This window comes from Beta vulgaris, chromosome 7 (assembly GCF_026745355.1).
Source record: "Beta vulgaris subsp. vulgaris cultivar EL10 chromosome 7, EL10.2, whole genome shotgun sequence".
Taxonomy (NCBI): Eukaryota; Viridiplantae; Streptophyta; class Magnoliopsida; order Caryophyllales; family Amaranthaceae; genus Beta; species Beta vulgaris.
The window spans coordinates 13,945,955-13,968,344 of NC_079208.1; the positions used below are offsets into that span (position 1 = coordinate 13,945,955).

General features: G+C 35.6%; 1 protein-coding gene across 2 annotated transcripts; it reads left to right on the forward strand.

Moving 5' to 3' along the window:
* Nucleotides 1-630: 630 nt before the first annotated feature.
* On the forward strand, nucleotides 631-21,942 carry LOC104884014 (hypothetical protein). 2 transcript variants are annotated; one of them, XM_010668602.2, is made up of 15 exons: nucleotides 631-911; nucleotides 1,013-1,096; nucleotides 2,010-2,122; nucleotides 2,209-2,285; nucleotides 2,737-2,824; nucleotides 3,315-3,395; nucleotides 3,487-3,543; nucleotides 6,027-6,108; nucleotides 10,080-10,129; nucleotides 19,180-19,236; nucleotides 19,354-19,432; nucleotides 19,765-19,823; nucleotides 21,029-21,086; nucleotides 21,184-21,315; nucleotides 21,575-21,942. In XM_010668602.2, the coding sequence occupies exons 1-14, from the start codon at nucleotides 761-763 to the stop codon at nucleotides 21,273-21,275; spliced, it is 1,128 nt and encodes a 375-aa protein (XP_010666904.1). In that variant the 5' UTR covers nucleotides 631-760; the 3' UTR covers nucleotides 21,276-21,315; nucleotides 21,575-21,942. The 2 variants fall into 2 exon arrangements, with proteins under 2 accessions (XP_010666904.1, XP_010666905.1); XM_010668603.2 differs by having other exon boundaries at nucleotides 21,706-21,942.
* The last annotated feature ends 448 nt before the right edge of the window (nucleotides 21,943-22,390 follow it).

Here is a 22,390-nt window from a genome sequence, read left to right on the forward strand (position 1 = left end):
AATTTCTGATTTAATTATTAGCTCTGTTACATTATGTTTATTTTTATTTTTTAATAATATAGATTGATCAGTCGTGCATTATAGATAATCATATCATACAAAAAATAAAAATATGTAATAAGATAGTTTAATAAGAGAGAGGGGTTGAGCGACACTGGCACAAGCAAAGAGTGAAAGTTGTTGCTTGATTGAGTGCCAGTAGTCGCGCATTATGTTTTTATATGAGCCTCTGAATGAAACAATGGGCAGAACACAAGCTTCTTAGCTTCATTCAACTTTTTTTGTTTAAAAAAAGTTTTTTTTTGTTTAAAAAAAGTTTTTTTTTTTTGCTATGCAAATAATTATATTAATTAGAGTTTAAAATGTTGTAACAAAGAATTTTTATATATATCAAATAGTATAATTTTATATTTTATATTCTTTTAATCTTAAATAGATGGTATCTAACAATTAAGGATTTAATATATTTCGAATAAAAACAACTACTTAATATACAAAATAATTATCGTACATTATACACGCCAAATCATTTCTACATAAACTTCCCGTGCATTTTTACACGGGTGGAAAGCTAGTTTTTAAATATAAGCATGATCTGATCCGAACTTATTTTTTCTGAACGTAACATAGCCTAAGAGGATCAACTATCTCTGCTGCTTTTGAAGCTTGGATATCGAGTCAGTGAAGGGGGAGACATTGAGTGGTGGATGCACAATATTGGAACCTACTCGCCGGAAATTCTCAACACTGAGGGGAAATTATGGGAGCAACCTCAGTGATTTACAATGGACTCCAAACTACCTCTTTGAAATTCAATAAAGGCCTCACTACTTCTAATTCCATCTCATCTTCTCCTCGCAATTCGTCTGCTTCTTACGTCTCTCATCCTCCATTTCCGCTCCTTCGTTCAGGCAATTCTCTCTCCTCTCAATCAATTTTTATCTTTCAATATTCTCAATTTTGTACTTTGATTTCTTTGTTTTTTGTATATAATATTGAATGAATTTTGCAGCAATCAATTATCGTTCAACTCCTAAATTTTCAATAATTTATGCTAAGAGTAACAGCGAGGATGATGCTACTTCCACTGTCTCAGGTTCCGTCTTTATTTTTATTGGTCGTAATCTTTGTTTTATGATTTCGTTGTAAATAATTTCCAAGATTAATTAGTGGAAACTATCGAATATTCTTCTGAAATTGCATCAGATACATAATTACCAGGTTCAGTAATCTTGTTATTATAGAATATTATATATTATCTGTAACAATATAGATGTTATATTTTGACTTTTACGCTTGTCGATGCAGTATGACCATTGATAACTTGAATGGTGTATTAGTGAAAATTATATTAGCCACAGCTCAGTCATTTTACCCCTTCTTCATTCTTGGACTTTGCTTCTTAATATTGTGACTTTTCTGTACGTACGGTAGAGGTTGGTTGAAGATGATGGTGATAGGGCAAAAATAGGGGGGGAGGACAAAGGAAAGAGCGATGCCTACAATAAATCAATTGATTCGTCATGGTAGAGAAGGAAACGGTGCACGGACTGTACTCGAGCTTCTAAGAAGTTAATATTATGAAAGTATACATTGAGACGAATCCAACAACATATCATATAGTAAGTATTGATTTTATCTAAAACTAAAAAATGCATGGTCAAATGTAGTTGGTGAATAGTACAATCTTCAAAGTGTGACATCTCTTTTGTTACGGAGGAAGTAGGAGACATAGACATTATTGCTTTGCTTCGTTTATTAGTCTAAATAATAGCGACGAGCTGAATCTTTTGACACTTTCTCCGAGTTCGGTAGTTTGAGCATTGTCTGATTTAATTTCATCTTTAATTATTCGGTGCAAAGTTGAAATGGTTGCCTGAATGTATGTCTTATGAAAGCTATTCGTGAGATTCTATGAGTGGAAATGACTTTGGAATATTACGGTCTCTCCCAACTCTCGCCCTTTCGTAGCCTGTATTGAGGTTGCTTGTTGCTTGAATGCCTTGCAGAATTGGATGGAGAGGGCAGCAAGTCTCATATATCAACTTCTGCAGGCAGTGCTCTAAAAGAGAAGCATGATCAACAGAGCTATGCATCATCTGTTAAAACTGTTGCTCTGTGTGTGAGTATCCTTGAATGTACTTCTGACATTTTTGCCCTTCCTTTTATACCTTCGACGTTAAGCAGTGCAGTCAATTATTCTATTAGGTATTCTCTGCAGTGGTGTTCGGCGTTGGTTTGGGTTTCAAAGATGGAGTTGGCAAAGCTTCTGAATTTTTTGCAGGGTATTAAACTATACTTGTTTCTTTCTCTGCAATCCTACTGCTACACAAATTATGTATGATGGATGTGTCCATACTTAGTAATTTTGTGCCATGCTTGTTGCAACTTATCATGTTGCATTACACGTCTTTCTCAATGGTATGGGTGATCGGTAATGTATTGCCAACAAAAAGTGTTGTCAATGTAGTGTATTTCTAATCTATGCTTTAAAAGCTCGCTTGTAGCCAAACTAGAGAAGTATGTTTGAAGATTTGGACCTTGATAATTCAATGTTTTCGTTTGGGTGGTAAAGAAGTTTAGTGGATATTTTACAGTTATTTCTTCATGTTTGGTTTCTGTTTTGAAAAACAACATGCCATTACAGAACATGTGTATTACTCAGTATGTCTTCCTATACAAGTTAGCCATTGTACTTTGTGAATCTTCATCAGTATAATTGAGAGTGATTTACAGGTACCTGTTGGAGCAAAGTCTTTCTGTAGACAACCTATTTGTCTTTGTTCTAGTCTTCAAGTACTTCAAGGTGCCAATGATGTACCAGGTATGGCTTTTCTGTTAAGTGGCATCTCCAACTTAGGCTACATCGACCTACCATGTTTTGAAACAATTTGACAATTGTGTTCCACTCGTTCTTGCACAGACTTGGACCCACAATAAGCTTATCGTGTACCCATGGACAAGTTACCTTTTATGTTTTACAAGTGATTGTTTTGAGTTGGCCATGTTAGAGTTACCCTTTTAGTGTCTTGGTGACTCTGTTAGAAAGAGTAACTAAAAACATTTTTCCTTTGACTAATTGATTCTTAACAATAGAAGGGGTAATTTTTATCCAAAAGTGACTTCAGGTCCATAATGACATTTATTGTAGATAAAGGCCACACAAGATTTGTGATTTGCTCATTTTATCTTTATCTTTTTGATTGAGATAGAGGGTTCTGAAGGGGGGGGGGGGTGTTATCTAACGAAACGGTAGTCAATTTTTTGCTCCAATTGTTGTCTTACCATGATAATATATCCTGCTTGTTATCTAGAATCGTGTGCTCTCATATGGAATTGCTGGCGCCATTATATTCCGTTTGTCTTTGATACTTCTCGGGACAGCCACACTTCAGGTTCAATCCTCACTATTTTAAGGTTTAAAGTCGTTTGAAACCTCTTTTGCTGGTGACAGAGTTTAAAGTACTTTTCGTTTTGCTCTCATAGAGGTTTGAAGCGGTGAACCTGCTACTAGCAGCAATACTCCTGTATTCCTCATTTAAGGTAACATTACCTTCGACCTTTGTCCTAAGGACCTCTTTTACATGTAAAATGTACAATTTTTATTTTAGTTTCAAAGTAAGTTACAGTTACTACTAATTTTACTAATATGCATCAATATACAATGACCTTCCAAATGGAAATAGATTGGTTCCCTGAAAACAGACTTTCTCTATTGATAGCACCCAATACAAATCTCTATACATGGGGATGGAATTTTAGATTAGCATATAGACGCCTTGCACTTAATATTTATTTGTAGTAGGTCGCATTTCTAGATTGAACTCACAGCTAAGCATAATAAGAAGAATGCTAAAAATATTTCTCTTGTGAAACCATGATCAAGCACGCTATTAATCCATTGAACTCGGAGCTTAGCACAAATTAGATATCCAATAAAAATCATATTTTGGGTTGGATATCTGATGGGCCAAGTTGGCAAATCCAATATATGTAATTGACTGAACTTTTTTTTGTTTGTTTCGGGATTCTGATTCTATCATGTATCCTAATATTTCAAAGCAGAAAGCACTAGATATCAGATATGCAACTCTCACGAATTGATTTCTACCTTGTTTAAGGCTGTAGAACAGTAGAAGGGTTCAACAATAAACTGACATATGAGCCCAGTAAAATATAGAAGGCCAAACAATATATAGGGTAGAGGTGCTTTGGAAGCGCCAAAAAAGCTCATAGTGCAATTTCCTACCTAAAAAAAATGCTAATAGATTAGATAGTATGGTAGAAAGATTCAAGTGCACTATCCCAAGGCGCACACTTTTACATCATTTTTTTCTAAAAAAGGAATTTTTCCTTTGCTCCTCGTTTCAATAATGCCCATTGAGGCACACCTAAGACGCACCTTGGCGCATTAGGATCCCAATCGCCTCAGTCTGGCTTGAATATTTATACATTGAGCCCCAATTGACAATAACAAATATACTCGTTTGTTAAGTAATCATCAAAGTTTATTTGATATATCTACAAAAAAGAGTTAATTTGGTATGTTATACAACCTCTAAACAGATAAATGTAATGTGATATTACTCCGGTCGATCCAATCCGATCCGTTTTTTTTAGTTTTCGGATATTTCGGATTAGACTTCTGAAAATTTCGGATCGGATACAAATTGGAAATTTTCATTTTCGGATATCCGAAACATGGAAAATTTTCGGATTTGTCGGATATCCGGTCCAAGATATCCGTTTTCAAGACCGGATATCCGAAATATCCGATGATCCCATCCGACCTGAAACTTGTTTTATGAACTTTTCCTCTGAAAATTTCAATTTTTCAAGTTTTCGGATATCCGATGATCCGATCAGAAAATTTTCGGATTGGATCGCTTTTTTCCCGATCTTAAATTTTCGGATATCCGAAATGAACACCTCTAGATATTATACGTCTTTAAATAGTACATAGTTTAAATATAAAAATGCTAAAGTTGAGATGAAGAGGAGGTTTTAGGAAGGAAGAGTGAAAAAGGAAGATAAAAAGAAAGGACCGAGCCTTTGAGAGCTTACATTGTCAGGTATGGAGCTTTAAGGGTGGACAACAATGGAATCAAGATGATGCAAGCAATGAAGCTAGTGAAGGATCATTGAGGAGGTTGTGAATGGTTTTAATGAGAGTTAGACTGCTAGAGGAGTAGTTAAGCGGTTATGATTGTTTGCAAGGATATTTCTAGGCTTAATATGAAGAGGACCCACGATTTGTTGGAGGCAATGGTATAATAAATAAGAACTTGTATTCAATTACTGCAAATTTTTTATAACTCCAATACAACTATACAAGGGTATCTAGTGCATTTGAAAAATAGTTATGTTTATATGATGCAAAAGGTTTCCGACTCTAACAGCTAGTTAACGCTGTTAGTGAGTAAGGGTATTTATTGCCTTTCACTATACTCCTAGGGTACACAACGCATTCTGGAAAATACAGGGGTTCACCGTGTGAAATACGTGAATTTTGAAATGATCAGGTATTCATACGGTACGCTTGTTACCTGACAAAAACTCCTAATATTCTAAAAAAAATCTCCTAAATATTTAGGACACTAATCAGCTGGTGTCTAATAGATACCACATGCTGCCAGCATTCCAGATAAAGCATAGTATGTTCTAGCTTATCAAAACACATGCATAACATCTCCTAAGTATTTTACTGCTTGTTACTCAAAAGAATAACTGAGATAACCTAGGAACCTTTAAGTGGGTGATATTAAGACACCTAAAACACCAAGGACTCTTTAGATAATGCACTGTATGCTGGATTGTGCTTCAGACTGTGCCTTGCATTGCGCTCTGACCCGTCATCTGCATCAGTTAGTCATCCAACTATTAGCCAACCATAAATTTTCTTTTACAATTCATTAAAGCAAGATTTTGTTGTGTTCTTAATTACGTCTTCCTTTACAGCAGATCGTCAATGTCTGAATCCTGATTTCTTTCTGTTTTTGGTGCCTTTTCCCCCCTATCGGCAATAGTTATTTACCGCTGAAGAAGAAGACGAGGATTTGTCGGACAATTTTATTGTGAAGACTTGTCAAAAGGTTATTCCGGTGACAGGTAATAAATGATCCTTGTAATTTGACATTTTGTAGCTTTTCAATTATTTAATTGATGTACATGTGGAGATGGACATGTCAAATTTAGTTTAATTGGTCATTCTTGTGACGATTAACTACACTACTTGAAATGCTAGTTTCCTGAACTTTCAAGGTGCATTATCTTCTAGTTATGTGAAGTATGTTTAAAATTAAGTTATCATTAAATTTTGATCACTTTACTAAAATCTAGCTTACTACTGTTTCGAATGACTATGTATTAATACATATTTCCTCCGTTTCTAAATATATGCAACATTTGCATAATTAACACTATTCATCTACCAACCGTATCTCATATTCTCTCATAAATATATAAGAAAAAATATAGTCAAGTGTGATCTTATTTGATTATTAAATGCATACTTTCATAATGTCAACTTTTTATAATTTTTTACTTATACATGATTAAAGATATTAAGGAATAAAGTAGTGCACTGGATAGCGTGTAGCCATGAAATGTTGCATGTCTTTAGAATCAGAGGAAGGATATATCTAAAATGAATACTAGCTAGAATGGGAAGTCTATTGATGTGGCAGATCAAGAAGCCCTTCCACCACTTGAAAATTCTGATTGCAATTTGCATCATTGCAATAATCCCAGCCACTGTGAGTTCAATAAATATACAAGTCTGTCTACAAGGGTCTTAACCTGAGGGCATTAGTTAGAGAGTAATGTTAAAGGTTTTTCTGGGCGAAAATTCCATTTGATTTTCAATATCCATTATTGTTGATCCATGTCATTGCTGAAATGGTGCTGCTAAATGAGGACATGTATTCTTGTTGTACATATCATCTAGTACTTTTATTTATAAAGGAATTAGGAACTTTAGGAAATAAATTACTGGCTAGTTTGGGCATCCGATGAATACAAATTTGGAGTGACTAGTGAGGTAGGGTTATAAATATGAATGGAAAATTCTTTAATTGCTTCTATCGTCAATAAAAATAATTCATTGCTAAAAGTAGACATATTTACTCCAACACAAAATACATTTATGTTACACAAATAAGAAACTTATTTCTGAGAAAAATATACTCCCTTCATCCCACATTACTTGTTATACTTTTTTTTCTTCATCCGTCCCACATTACTCCGTACACTTCCAATTTTAAAAATGACCCACTAATATTCCAATACATCTCTTCTCCACTCTCAAATGTTTAGGTTCCCACTCTCTCTTTGCTCTCTAAAGTTAAAATTACCTCACTATCTCCTATTAAATCATTTGTTTCAGTAAAAATACTCCACTAACTCCTATCACAACTACTTTTTCAGTTAATATAAGCTTTTACATTTTTTTATTGAAAAGTATACATAACCCAAGGCCCATCAAGAGGCGCAACATCACAACACGTCAAAACCTCTTCCACCAATCTTCACCAGTCTAGCGACTTGAGAAGACCGGGAGGGACCTCCATATTGATATTAATTAATTTAATATATAAGGAAATGTCCAACTTATATCTTAGTTATTGTTATGTTTAAGAATCTTTTCTTTTTCTCTTTATAAGATCAATATGATGTGGATTCACATATTCATGTCGGACATTAATATATGCACAAGTGACAGACTGTGTTCTTTCATAGAAAAATTCATTTTTGTGGTTTAAAATGTATATTAAGTATTTACCTATAATAGAGTGTCGATGATATGATAAAAGTACCTAAGGTGAAATGATGACTCCTGAGTAACGTAGAAGCATGTTCAAGCATAACATAAATGAGCCCATAAATCTCTATGAGACGACGAGATTGCATTTAGTCTTCCTCTTTACAATACATATAGATGAATTAATGTGATGTTATGTTGTGATGTATGTTGTTTACAAATGAGATTGTATCGGATGAGATGATAGTGGTTGTTAATGCTACTTTGCGGTTCTGGAGATACAAATTTGATCCCAAGGGTTTAGCCTAAAATGTGTTTTAAGTATCTTGGGTGGATTTTTGGAGGAATAAGGATATTGACCACTATGTGACTTATCGAATTAGGTTTCTAAAGCAAGTGAGATATTCTGCAACTCTAATGTACTCCTAAGCTTATATGGAAAGTTCTATGGGGTGACTTTAGATCCACATTGCTATATGGGTTGAAATGTTGTGCATTTACGGAGGATCATACTAAGATGGGTGTAGGTACTAGGTAGATGCGGGATGTTGAGAAAGATGTATCAGAACACCTAAAGGATAGAATGAATATATTCGAAGAACAGTTTTAGTTGCAAATACTAGCGAGCTACATTGGTATGGGAATGTGCGATATCGATTGAGTTATGCAGTGTAAAGAAAATGTAGTGCTGGATGATGGAGATCTTAGAAGAAGTCAAAGGAGGCCAAAGTTGACTTGGTGGAAGGAGTTAGAAATTATATGAAGAAAATGGGTTTACAAGAGCATATAGCATTGAATAGAAGTGAATGGAGGAAGATACTTTTTGTTGAAGACCACGAAGATAAGTTCTTGGTTCATGCAACTAACCTGATCTATTGGGATTAAGGGTTTGACATTGTTGTTATGATGGGAAAAGTAATATTAATGGTGGACAAGAATTACAATGTTATTGTTGTTAAGATGGAAAAAGAAAAGCTTGCTTTATTATTAATACCAGAATTACGATGTGATTGTTGTTAAGATGGAAGTAGAAATGCTTGCTTTGTTATAATGCTGTTACTCCTTCTGCCATGTCGCATAGGCTATTATCCTTATGTAAGTACAATGGTGGACCAGAATTCCAATGTGATTGTTGTCAATTGTCATGATGGGAAAAAACGCTTGCTTTATTATTAATATTTTTACTTCTGCACCCTTTTAGTGTTCTAGTCTTCTAGAGTGGAATAGTGGACACAACTTTCATATTCTTGTCAATATGTATTTCCTGTGATGAAAATGTGCTGTTATTTTTAAGATCTTGGGGCAGCTATGATTTACATTTTGGAACCAAAAGAATTACCATTTTTAAGCTGGCTTTTCTATCTTACTATACTAGAGACTAGAGAGCAATTGTCGACTCTTATAGTGAGTCGACCTTCAATGTTGATAGCCTAAATAACTTTGTTTTATACCTAATAAGCTTCCTTGACATCTCCATGCTGAAGTTTGCTTTTCAGTGTTGATCATCTTTTTTGCATTACTTACTGATCAAGAAACTTGGTACTGATAATCCAGATAATAGCCAATGCTGCCTATATTGGTGAATAACGGCACTAAGAAGAACCAGTTTTGCAAAAAATGGCTTTTGTAGTAGCTATTGGCTCTTGAGTAATGATATTATTCTAATAGCTGTTAGTAGTTAATTGTTTTCAGAATTCTTGTTTCCAACAAAAGCAAATAATTGTTCTAATAGCATTGTCAAGTATTTGGCACAACCCAATGTGGAAGTAAAGACTACCCGAAAGCTAGTTTTGCTAGCTTTTGCAGAACGTTATCTCAAAGCTATTGTTCACATTACTGTGCTGGAGAATATGTTTGGAATTATTAGTGTTTTCCAAGTTCTTAGGTATCATCACCAAAAGTTTACGGAGTATTGAGTCATTGACTATATGAGCAACAATTTGATTTTTTTTTTTTGATCTCCAGAGATACATCATTGGGCTTAAAAATAAAGTTTGTTGGTGTTTAGAGAGCATTATAGCTAACATATTAAACTGGTATCCGGTTATTTCATACTGCAACAAACCTATATAGAAATACTGTCTGAACAGAAGATAATTGGACTTTTTTTTACCAAAGAAGATAATCATACTTTCTTAACAGAGAACTAAGTGGATCATAGATGATGATATGCATTCTAATAACATCGGAAGTGGCCTTACAATAGCCGCCTTAAAAAGGATTTTATTGCAATGCTGTAACATTGATTATTGTATGTAGTTATTTGCTATTAGGGTTTTGTTGTCCTAGATTCTCATCTCTCATTTTCTCAACTTTGCAGCTAGTTATGATGGCAATCGGTTTTTCACAATGGACGGTGGTGTGTGGAAGGTCAGTTACATTGAATATTGTTTGTTAATTTGGTCTCTTTAAGGATCTTGTACTGAGGATCTCATTTGATTGGACTGTGGTACACCTGTTCAACGGGCCGGGTCGGGCCATGTTGTGTAAGGATCGGGTCGGATCAGGTCTGAAGTCGTTGTTAATGGGTCGGTCGGATCAAAGGCTAGACTGACGTGGCCCAACCCTGACCTATTTTAAAGCAAACAAATGTATCACAATGAACAAATTGGTCTTTACTAGGGGTGAAAGTTCGGTGTACATTTTGGATTAGGGCATAACCCAATCCGATCCGAATAAAAATTGGATTTCAATTTTACAATCCGAATCCAAACCAATTAGAGTTTGAATCCGATCCAATCCAAATTTTCATACTTTAGATTGAATCCGATCAAATCCGATTTTTTAAAACTCTAGTTTTTCGATGAAATAAATTAAGTACAACAACAACCTAGTAGGTTTAGGAAACGAGGAATTAAGTGATGTTAGGGTTTTAGGGGAAAGGTTGAAGTGTTATGCCTACTGAGCTATGGACTAGGCTTTTTTTTTAAACATACTAATACTTGTACTTGCTGTGCCCCATGGTTGAGGAAGAAGTGTGCGGCATAAAAAAAAAAAAAAAATGCTGGTGGCCGGGGCATACTATACGTAAATAAAAAAAAATTCACGATAGCACGTAATAAAAAAAAGTAAGGCCCATTCCACTTCGACAAAAGACCCACACCCAAGTTCCATAGCTTTGGGTCCGCTATCCCGATCATGATTTTCCTACTCCCAAAGGGGAAAGGTCCTGTCACCTTGACGTGGTGGAAGTCATCAGTTCGAGCCTGATTATCCCTAAACCCAATGTCAGTTTTTCTATTTTGACTTCTCCCCCGCCGTGATTGAATGAGAATGGATAAGAGGCTCATGGGATTGACGTGAGGGGGTAGGGATGGCTATATTTCTGGGAGCGAACTCCAGGCGAATATGAAGCGCATGGGAAGTTAAGCGCTTAAGCCATACATAATACAAGGCATTTTACTATTCGGTTATATTGAATTTTTGGATCCAATTACCCTCAATCCAATCCGATCCGAAAATCCAATTTCTCAAAAAATCTCAATCCGAATCCAATCCAAACACATTTTGATATGAATGTGAATGTACTCGACCAAAATTTCACTCAAAAATTCCAAGTATATCAACCACAACGACCAATTTATCACAACCGTGCCAGATTCAACCGAAAACAAACCAATGAACAAATCTCGTCCCGAAACTATACGAAACGATCTTCAATTCCCACGAAATTTTAGGACAGTAAACTAGACATGTAGCAGTCCAGTTTAGGCTTAAGAATCACCCAAAACTTCGTTTTCAACTAGGAGAACGAAAATAAATAAAACGCACCTGGAAACTGTTTGAATATGGACGAAGAACCTGCAAGTTTTTTGATTTTTTTTTCGACCAGCTCTGATACCACTTTGATATGAATGTGAATGTACTTTAGTCGAGTTTTACAGAAATCTAAGAATCTTGAAAGAAAGACTGGATCTTTAGGGTTTTCTTTAAGTATTAAGGATAAAACAATTCGATCAAACACAAAGTAACTCACGAATTGGATCTTGATTCACTCTCAAACACAAAGTAATTAAGCAATCAATCTTAAATCTCAAACACAAAGTAATTGATTTAAGGTTTGGAAATCACATAGAAGTCCGAAAATTTTCACAAAGAAAATTAAAACTCTAATCTCATAAATCTCATAATCTCCATTATTAATGGTCGAAAATCCCATATATATAGTACAAGATTTCCTAAACCTATTATGACTAGTAAATCTTAAAGATAACAACTAATAAACTTATCTATCTTTATCTTAAGTATAAAGATAAATAATAACCTATACTTATCACACGCCTATTCCTAATATAATTAGTAAAATAAGACTCCTACTTAGACTCAATGATAAGGAATTAGACTCCTAAGTATAATAGGATTCCTTTATCACTTAAATACTTAATTAAAATAAAACTCCTAATTTACATAGAATCCTAACAGAACTAGAACTCTATATAACGACTTCTCTTTCATATCAAACTCCCCTTCTTGAAAAAAACTTGTCCTCAAGTTTTTTCATAGCCAAGCAATCATCCATGCGCGAAATCCATGACCATTAAAACAAGATCACGACTGGCAAACAATAGGAGAGTACACGAGATTGTGTGACTTGGATTACCAAATATTTACCGGTCTAGACACAAAAATCCGTTTGAATAGCGGCATATGGTGGTACCAACACGTCTTTGGCGCTTGGGTACCTGGGGTATCAATAGGTGTACATGGGGCAGCAACGATCAGACCTTTAGTGTGGAAAAACAAAGGTGCAATTGGTAAATCTTCTTGAATGTCAAAGGATGGATCTTGGGGAGTGGGACAATTCAAAGATTCAAGCTGTAAGGTAAGTTGAGCCGAAGAAGGAACTATAGGAACCGAATCCTCCAAAGATACCTTCTCTTCTTCAAGCAATTGTGCAAAGAACAAGGCATATTCTTCCTTAGATACGTATTTCATTGGGGCATTGATGTATCTTTATTGTTTCTTCATGTTGTTTCTCTTGAAGTTGAACCAAATCATTCAAATCTTGAAGTGTCTCCATGAGTGTAGCCAAGTTTTCTTTTTCCTTTTGTTGCCTCTCAAGTTCCTTTTTTCTTGTTTCGTTCTTTGACATGCCTTCGATAGCCAATTCATTTTCATAAATGCCTCTTTCCGTCTTTGTTAGCTTAGAATAAGTCAAGAGATCTACTAAAATATCAATAGACTCTTCAAGACTAAGTTTATTAATGGCTTTAATAGTAATACCAATCATCCATAATTTTGTGTCAAAATAGTCACATCAAAAACTGTCCAGAATACCCATGCAACTTAAAGATCGAAAATTCAAGAAATATAACTCCAAATTCAATGAAATTTTGTCAGGATCTAGTACTATATGTTTTCAGCACTCGACCAAAATTTCACTCAAAAATTCCAAGTATATCAACCACAACGACCAATTTATCACAACCGTGCCAGATTCAACCGAAAACAGACCAATGAACAAAACTCGTCCCGAAACTATACGAAACGATCTTCAATTCCCACGAAATTTTAGGACAGTAAACTAGACATGTAGCAGTCCAGTTTAGGCTTAAGAATCACCCAAAACTTCGTTTTCAACTAGGAGAACGAAAAAAATAAAACGCACCTGGAAACTGTTTGAATATGGACGAAGAACCTGCAAGTTTTTTGATTTTTTTTTCGACCAGCTCTGATACCACTTTGATATGAATGTGAATGTACTTTAGTCGAGTTTTACAGAAATCTAAGAATCTTGAAAGAAAGACTGGATCTTTAGGGTTTTCTTTAAGTATTAAGGATAGAACAATTCGATCAAACACAAAGTAACTCACGAATTGGATCTTGATTCACTCTCAAACACAAAGTAATTAAGCAATCAATCTTAAATCTCAAACACAAAGTAATTGATTTAAGGTTTGGAAATCACATAGAAGTCCGAAAATTTTCACAAAGAAAATTAAAACTCTAATCTCATAAATCTCATAATCTCCATTATTAATGGTCGAAAATCCCATATATATAGTACAAGATTTCCTAAACCTATTATGACTAGTAAATCTTAAAGATAACAACTAATAAACTTATCTATCTTTATCTTAAGTATAAAGATAAATAATAACCTATACTTATCACACGCCTATTCCTAATATAATTAGTAAAATAAGACTCCTACTTAGACTCAATGATAAGGAATTAGACTCCTAAGTATAATAGGATTCCTTTATCACTTAAATACTTAATTAAAATAAAACTCCTAATTTACATAGAATCCTAACAGAACTAGAACTCTATATAACGACTTCTCTTTCATATCACATTTCGAATCCGATCCGAATTACTAATTGGATTGGATTGGATTTCGGATTTTATCCGAATAACATTCACCCCTAGTCTTTACAAACCGTATTAGAAGTTCACTTAACAATTCTTATGCCTTAATTAAGCTTCAATCAACTGGAAATGGAAAAAATGAAACTGTAAAGTAATGCGTGAGACAACATTACAATCACCGAACCAAAACAACAAAAAGGTTAATCTGTCATGACTTGATAGGCTAGTAAACTGGGCACTTCAAATTTTTGCAACTTCATGATGGTGCTGCAGCCTGGGTACAAAACACCACCCTTCTATCTCTTTCCTTGTTTTCCTCTTCATTTTCAAAAAAGTTGAAAATAATTTTACACCCCTATCTCTCTACTCTATTACCTTAAACTTTTTTGTTTTTTATATTTTTATCTCTTTCCTTACATTTCTCTCTCATTTTCTCCCCATTTTCTCTCTCCCTGCCTGCGAGAGAAAATCTCAAATTAGGAAATTTGAAAAATTTAAACATTTTCAAGACATTCTGTCTTGCATTTTTCTTCCTCCACTGCTCAAATACTGATCGAGCTTCTGAATTTTCTACTAGGGTTTTTTTAAATTAAAAAATGTCAACGGAGGATGCAAGTTGTGGAATGCTCGAAGAAATTGCGCACTTAAAATCCTTTACAGGCTTTGTGGTTCTTTTGGTTTTACCTTGCACTTCAAATTTTTGCACTTTTTTAGACAAAATGCTGTTTAAAGGTTGGACCCTGTACAAAACACAAGTGTACCTTTTTTTAGCCAACCTGACTCGCTAATGTGTTATTAGGGTCAGGCCCTATACGACTCGACTGTGGATCCGATCCGATCCATTGAACACGTCTAGACTGTGGGAATGGTACCTTTTTCGATTAATTGGCATGGCATTGTGTCGGCTTTCATTACATAATGCTTTGGTTTTCAAAATTCTTGTATCCAACCAAAGCAAATATGTACAAAAGGTGTTCTGCCTCATTTATCAGGGTGCAAGGATCAATTATTGGCCTAGTCACTCAAGGTGTTTCCTTGTCATACCAAATAACATGTCGTTGGACCATCCATGTCATACGTGTAGACACTTTTGAAAAGAATCTGGAGTTGACCGTGTAAAATTTTCTGTTGACAAATCTTTTATCTGGTTCAAGCCATTGAGGGGGCGTTTGGTTGGGGGGTCTCAAGAAAGGGTAAGGGAAAGAGCATTAATGAAACCCTTTTATGTTGTTTGTTTCACCACTTTAATAAAACCCTTTACTCTTTTTTCCTATTAGCTTACCCCCAAAGTCCTCTAGGTTGATTACCCCGCCCCCCAAGGGTTTTGAAAACCCTTACCGCAACTGATTACCCCAACTTTAATGAAACCCGAAATCCTATTAGGGGGGGGGGGGAGGAAACGATGCATGTTGGTGATTTTCGGGGTTGGACTTGGTTTTCAGGGGGGTAGGGTGGTGGGTATGGTGGTTTTCGGGAGCAGGTGAGGTGGTAGGGATTGGTTTCAGGAGCTGGGGAGGTGGGTGATGGTGGGTGGAGGTTTCAAGTAATTAGGGATAATTAAAGTTTAATTAGAGTTAATGAATTCGGTGGAGAACTTCGGGTAAGAATAATAGGGGAAACCCTGAATCTGTTCTTTTCGAGTCCTAAATCAACATTTCTAGCTGAAACATACTTTTATAGTTCTTTTATGGGATTTGGACAAGACCTTTTCTTTGAAATCCAACTAAATAAAGTGAAGCAAATATGGCGGTAAGTAGACGGGGATAGGGTTAATTAGGGTTAATTAGAGTTAAATTTGGGTTAATATGAATGATTTGGATGGAAACCCAACGAAGTTGACGGAAACTTAACGAGGGGAATTTTAGGAATTTTTACCAAACCTCAAGGATACCCGGTGAATATTGGAAAACGCGAGGGTACCAGGTGAATATGAAAAAACGTAAAAATAATGAGAATATGATACCATTAAGTCAATTCAAGGTGAAACAAATACTGGATTGCTAAATGCCGCCATGGTATTTCCTACTAATGCCCTGTATATAGTCATACTCATTCCATCACTCTCTCTCACTCCCCATTCTCATACATCCTCACTTTCCTTCACTCTCCCACTCTCATACTTCCTCACACTCTCTCATCATTCAAGGAGTTCTCCGACCACTTTTCCGGCCAATTTTCCGGTCACTCTCTCTCATCACACATTGAAGGAGGTTAATTGACATCATCACGCCGCCACTCCTCCGGCAACCTTTACGGTCACATTACGTGCAACTTCTCTGACCACATTATTGCATTGTTAATGTTAATGAAATTTGATAATTCATTTAACTAAAAGATTTGGACTATGATAACTTGAATATGCCGAAAAAGTGCCTGGTCAAGCGCCTAAAATAGGCGTCCTCTAGGCCCCCAACCACAAGTATAGGCGGGCGCCTATTTTATGCACTTGTTCTTTTTCGGCACTTTCAAGTCAATTTCTGGCAAGTTTTATTCTATTCTGAGATGTTCTACTTAAATTAAATAAAATTGGCCAAAATAGGGATTGGAACCGTGCCAAGTTTTTCGAAGCACTAGGTTCAAGACATTCTATCAGTTTTATTTGAATTTTTTTATAATTATATTAGCATTTCCCTGCGATGAAACGAGATGAAAAAAAATTGAAGTCGTTGGAAAATGTGAGCTTGTCGGAAAATTTTGAAATCTTGTAGTCATTTATTGGAGGAAATGGAAGAAGATGGAAGGGATGAGAGGGAATGGAAGAGATGAGAGGGAATGGAAGAGATGAGGAGGAATTGAGGAGGGATGGAAGGGGAATGAATGAGGGAATGGGGAATGGAGGGGAAAGAGAAAAAATAGGGCGTCATTTAGCAAAACCCAACAAATATAAATGGAGTTTTGAGAAGGAACATGCATGAACATCAATAATTATTAGTTGCTACAAAGGCTCTCATCTAGAGCATCAATAAGTTTTGGTGTAAAAACAACTACTACCTCTGTTTTTTTTAGTTGCAATGATTAGACATATTCCCTCTTTACTTTATGTCAAATCGTTGCAACTAAAAAAAATAGAGGTAGTATAATATAATAAACTGGTTGATTCCTTTTTTTAAATTAACACTATGAACTCCAGTTTTGGAAGAGATGCCCCAGAGGTAGGATTTTTATCGCAAATTAGATCCTACACCGAGGTGTAGGATGAGCATCCTACACCTTGCCCATATGGCTGGCTTTTTGAAAGTGGACCAGCTCTTTCTCTTTCATCACTCACTCATTCACTCTCTCTCTCTCATTTATTTGCTGAAATAATTTTTTTAATGTACAAATGCATATGGTTTGGTGTACAATAGTAATGACCATCAGTGTACATTGTGATTCTAAGTTGCTCAGACACGGATACGGGTGTCGTGTCCAAGTAGGGATCGGAGGATCCGACACTCTAGTCCCAAAATTTGAGGGATACGGCGATACGGTCAAAAGAGTGTCTTGACCAATTTTCTAGACACGGGTATCTGAAAAGTGTCGGAAAAAAATTGGATACTTGAGATGTTTTTCAAAAAATACATTTATTTTGAAATTGAAAATTAAAATAAATAATAAAGAGTAACAAGTTTTTTAGTACGAGATAGCATAAAAAAAATACTTTAGTTATATAAACTTGTGTTCAATTAACGTATCTCTAATATAATGTTACTTATGCCCGTAAAAAAAAAATATAATGTTACTTATGAGTTATGACAGTTTTTTTTTAAGCCCCAAGTATACCTAGCCCACTTTAATGCTTTCTTTAAAACCCTAGTTGGTAAAACTTTAAGAAAAAATAAAAAAGAAAAAAAAAATAAAGAAAAGGGGGAGGGGCACATCCACGTAATTAGAAACTAACTGGATTAAATGAAAAAAAAAAAGAGAGGAAGACAGAAAGAAAATGTCGGGGGCTAGGGAAAGAAAGAGAAAAACACCGCCGCCGACCGTCGCCGGCCGCCGCCGACTGCCTTTGTCGGGGATCTGACAACACCATCTGGCTCGGAATTCTTGCTAGAACCAAAGCCCCATGGTAATTTGTCCTAGTATAAGCATTTTCCTCTTCAATTTCCAGATCTAGGTTTTCGAATCAACCCTAGATCTGTGATTTTTCATCTTCTTTTCTTTCCTCCTCTCTCTCTCGGTTCCTCTAGTGTCGACCCTTGAAGAGTATATTCGACACTTACTCCGACACGGGACTCGACACCTTTTCCAGGCGTGTCGCGCGTCGTGTCGCGTGTCGTGTCGAGTCGATACGCGATACTCCGGCCTGGAGAGGGTGTCGGAGTAACATAGTTGTGATTTATTGAATTTCGGTATGGGACTGTAATTGTACATATTGAATTTCATTAGTGAACAAACATCAACACACCAGTGTACAAAGATTGCAAATTACTCACTTGACACCAGCTTAAGGAATTGGGTTACTTTTAACTGGGGGCTGTCATTGTACATTTTGATTTTGTTAATGAACAACCACGAAGCCAAGAATGTACAAGGAGGTTGGGTGTGGAAAAGAGAGAAGTGGTGAATAGTATATGGGGGAAAATGATGGCGGTTGACATCAAATTAGTTATTAAATGGTGAACCCTAACTGTCAAATTAGTTATTTTTTGAATTTTCGACATGTACACTGGATGTAATGGAAATGTACATTAGCTATCAAATCAATTACTTTTTTGCATGTTGAATGGTGTGTTTCATTCTTCTTGCCTTGCGTTTTGGAGCTGGTGTAGGATGCTCATCCTACACCTTGGTCCAGGATCTGCTAATTGGATTTTTATTGGTTAACGCAAAGTAGCTTTACTTCAAGACAACAATAGCTGGCATCCTTCCTACAAATAATATATTTATTTATTATTCTCGTAATTTTCTTTTTTATTTGGTTGGGAAGCCATTGAATGTCTTGTTATTGTACATGCATGTAAATAATCCTGTAGTTTGCTCTACCGAGGGGGTTTCTGCCCACTGCTTTACCTTATTGGACTGTAAATATTTTGTGTGCACTTGTGTTCTCTTTTGCTTTTTCCCTCTTGTATTTCACAGTAATTGTTACTTGGTTTCTAACAGGCATCAAAAATTTTGGGCAGGCTACACCTTTACTTCTCACGGTAGCAGTTATTGAGTTGAGTGATATTGCGTTTGCCGTAGGTTTCTCATATCCCATGGCTTTTATTTTCATGTTGACTTGACGGTCAACCTTCTTTAGATCATGAACAGATAATTAATTAGTTCTTTTCTTTCCTTATATATGTTATATGCAGGTCGACTCAATACCAGCTGTGTTCGGTGTAACTCGAGATCCTTTCATAGTCTTTACATCCAATTTATTTGCCATCTTAGGTGAGCTTTTACTCTTTTTTACCTAATGGTGTAGTACTTCAGTTGAACAATATAAACCATTGATATTAGTTTGCCAATTAAACATTAACAATCCGTCCATTAATATTTTAATAAAATTACAATACGAAGAGATTTAACAAGGTCAAGTTTGGTTGAGTGAGAGGGAAAAAAAGATAAGCCTTGGATCTAAAGGAAAGGACGGCAATTGTATTAGATGAAGATACAGATAGTTCCTCCGAGATTTGATCTCACTAGAAGAAAAGAGGCAGGGAAAAAAGTGATGGAAAACTGTCAGGTGTATATTGATATACTGATGGTATGAATTTTAACAGGTTTGAGATCGTTATATACTCTGATTTCTGAAAGCATGGCTGACTTGGAGTACCTGCAGGTGAGCTAAGCTATCCAGTCGTCGTTAGGCATGTGTTTATTATGTTTTTATATACTTCCTCTATTTCAAAATACTTGGCACACTTCTCCGAACACGCTTGCCAATACATAACTTAAACTATTAAAATCTCTAATTGCTTACATGTAAAAATCGTAAAAAGTTGATTTTATGAAAGTATATATCGAGACAAATCTAACAAGATCTCACGTGACTATTTTTCCTTGCGTAAAAATCACAAAACATGGTCAAAGGAGGGTGTAAATAGTGCAAAATTCAAACCGTGTCATCGATTTTGAATTAAAGGAAGTATATAGTTAGACTTTTGTTATTATGGTCATGTTTTGAATGTTAAGAATCACACCAAAACCGTTTTAGGATGAATAATTGATGTTACTTAAATTATCTGAACTTAACCTTTTTTTTTTGACGGGAAGATTAGATTTATCATTCATAGAAAGCCATCCGGCATCTACATTGATAGAGATTCTTACTAATTAGTAGATCCAAAATACAACCACAAATATTACTTCCAAAGAAATTTAATGAAAGAGCTACCAAACCATGACTGCAATTCTCCCATGAACATACTTTTATGACTTTGCATCTTTGACAACCGGGGTCTTTGCAATACGTGCTACAATTTTCGGATACAAGGATTCATGGAGTAAATATATCACATCTTCCCGAACTTGAAGTACTACTAATCCCCACAACTCCCATAAAGAGGAGAATAATACACCCACAAGAGGGGAGACAAAAATTACCATAAGAGGGCGAGAGACTCTCACAAGGAGAGAAACACTTATTAAACGTAAGAAAAGAGAAAAAAAAAAAACAACCGAAAAACAAAGACGGCAGGCTCGGAATGACCATAAAAGGCCATCCCTAGCCTGAGAAGATGAAGATTTTGGAGAATGAAGATGAGAGAAAGGGGGATTGGCTAGGACTTTGGTTTTTGGAGCAGCCACTTGACCTGGAACTTAACTTATAAGAACTTACGTGCATATTGTTTTTCCTAAATTAAGTAAAAATAAGGTGAGGAGACGAGAGCCTAGTCTGTCTCTAGAAATGTAGCCTGTGGTTATACCATGAGTAATGAAGTGAGACTTATGGTGGTCCAACTTCTCTTTTGCTAGATCTTGTGTTGATTTCTTATTGTTTATGACTTTCCTGTACTAATACTGCTGCAATTACTTTTGTTCTAGCCTTCCATAGCTGTTGTACTAGGCTTCATTGGGCTAAAGATGATCCTTGACTACTTTGGTGGGTGTTTCAACACTTAATTTTTACTGGTTTTGCTTTATTGTATGTAGTTGAATTATGAATGCTTTAGATTCTTTTTCCTTTTCTTTTCGTTCAGGATATCATGTGGGAACAGAAATCTCTCTTGGTTTTGTGGCTACAAGTCTTAGTACTGGCGTGCTTCTGAGTTTGATTAAGAAGTCTGATTAGTTAAAAGTTACATGGGAGTACGACTTCACCGTACATCTTGGTAAGCTATCATGCCATTGGTGCCTTTGTATCCATTTAGATCTATAGGTTTTGCTCGACAGATCCTAGAGCAAAAATGTCGATGCTCAGATTTCAAACTCTCTTGGTTGGCATTGCAAAAATTTTAAGCTGAGCTCAAGCACCCTCCCCCTGTTCTTCCCCAATGAAAAAGAATCTTAAGAATAAATAAATGAGATTGCTATTCAGTTGTTTCGACTTCGTACTGAAAGATGATCACTCTTCCCACCATTTTGTCTTAGGAGGAACACGACGTGCTCATGGTAGCTTTTAGCCCGTGTAACCTCATCCATTGAAGAATATCATGTCCAGTCATTTGTAGGTGAAGCAACCGCTCAAAAAATATTACTGACGGTGTCTTGTATCTATGCAGGGGAAGTTGTGATGAAATATTTGAAGTGCTCCTGCACTTTTCCATCTTCCCTTTTTCCTTTTCCTTCTCCCTCTCCCGCCCCTGTTTCTGGGGTAAGATGGGAGTTAGTGTTTGTTTTTGCTCTTTATCAAAGTTGATCTAGAAGACTAGGCTTGCCACAATGAGCAGTGTGATCATTCTTTGTGTATATATGTTTCAATGTTTGCCTTCCAATAAATCGTTTTTTCTTTCATAATATATTGATGCTAAACTTCACGTGCTTTAATGAAAGGAATTAACTAAACTAGATTGAACTGTTTGTCATCAAACATAAATACAGTGAACCAAAGATATGTGTATGAAAGATTGCATTGTGAATAATGCTAACAAAAACAGATTTAGTGATGTTACAATTTGAAATCTAGGCATCTTAAGCATTAAAAAGAATTAGAAACCAACTAAGCAATTTTAACTATGCCGTTGTAATATAAAAACCGTCGAAGAAACCACATAAATTGCCTACCCACAACTCCACAAGCACCTAATCATTAGTGATTTTGTTAGAAGAATAAATTAACAATAATGATCTCTCTATTAGATAAGGCAACACATGGGGGACACCAAAAAATAGAAAAAGAAATAAAAGAAATAAAAATAAAGAGATAACTAATTGTTCCATTTGTTTGAAAATAGGAGGGAAAGTAGG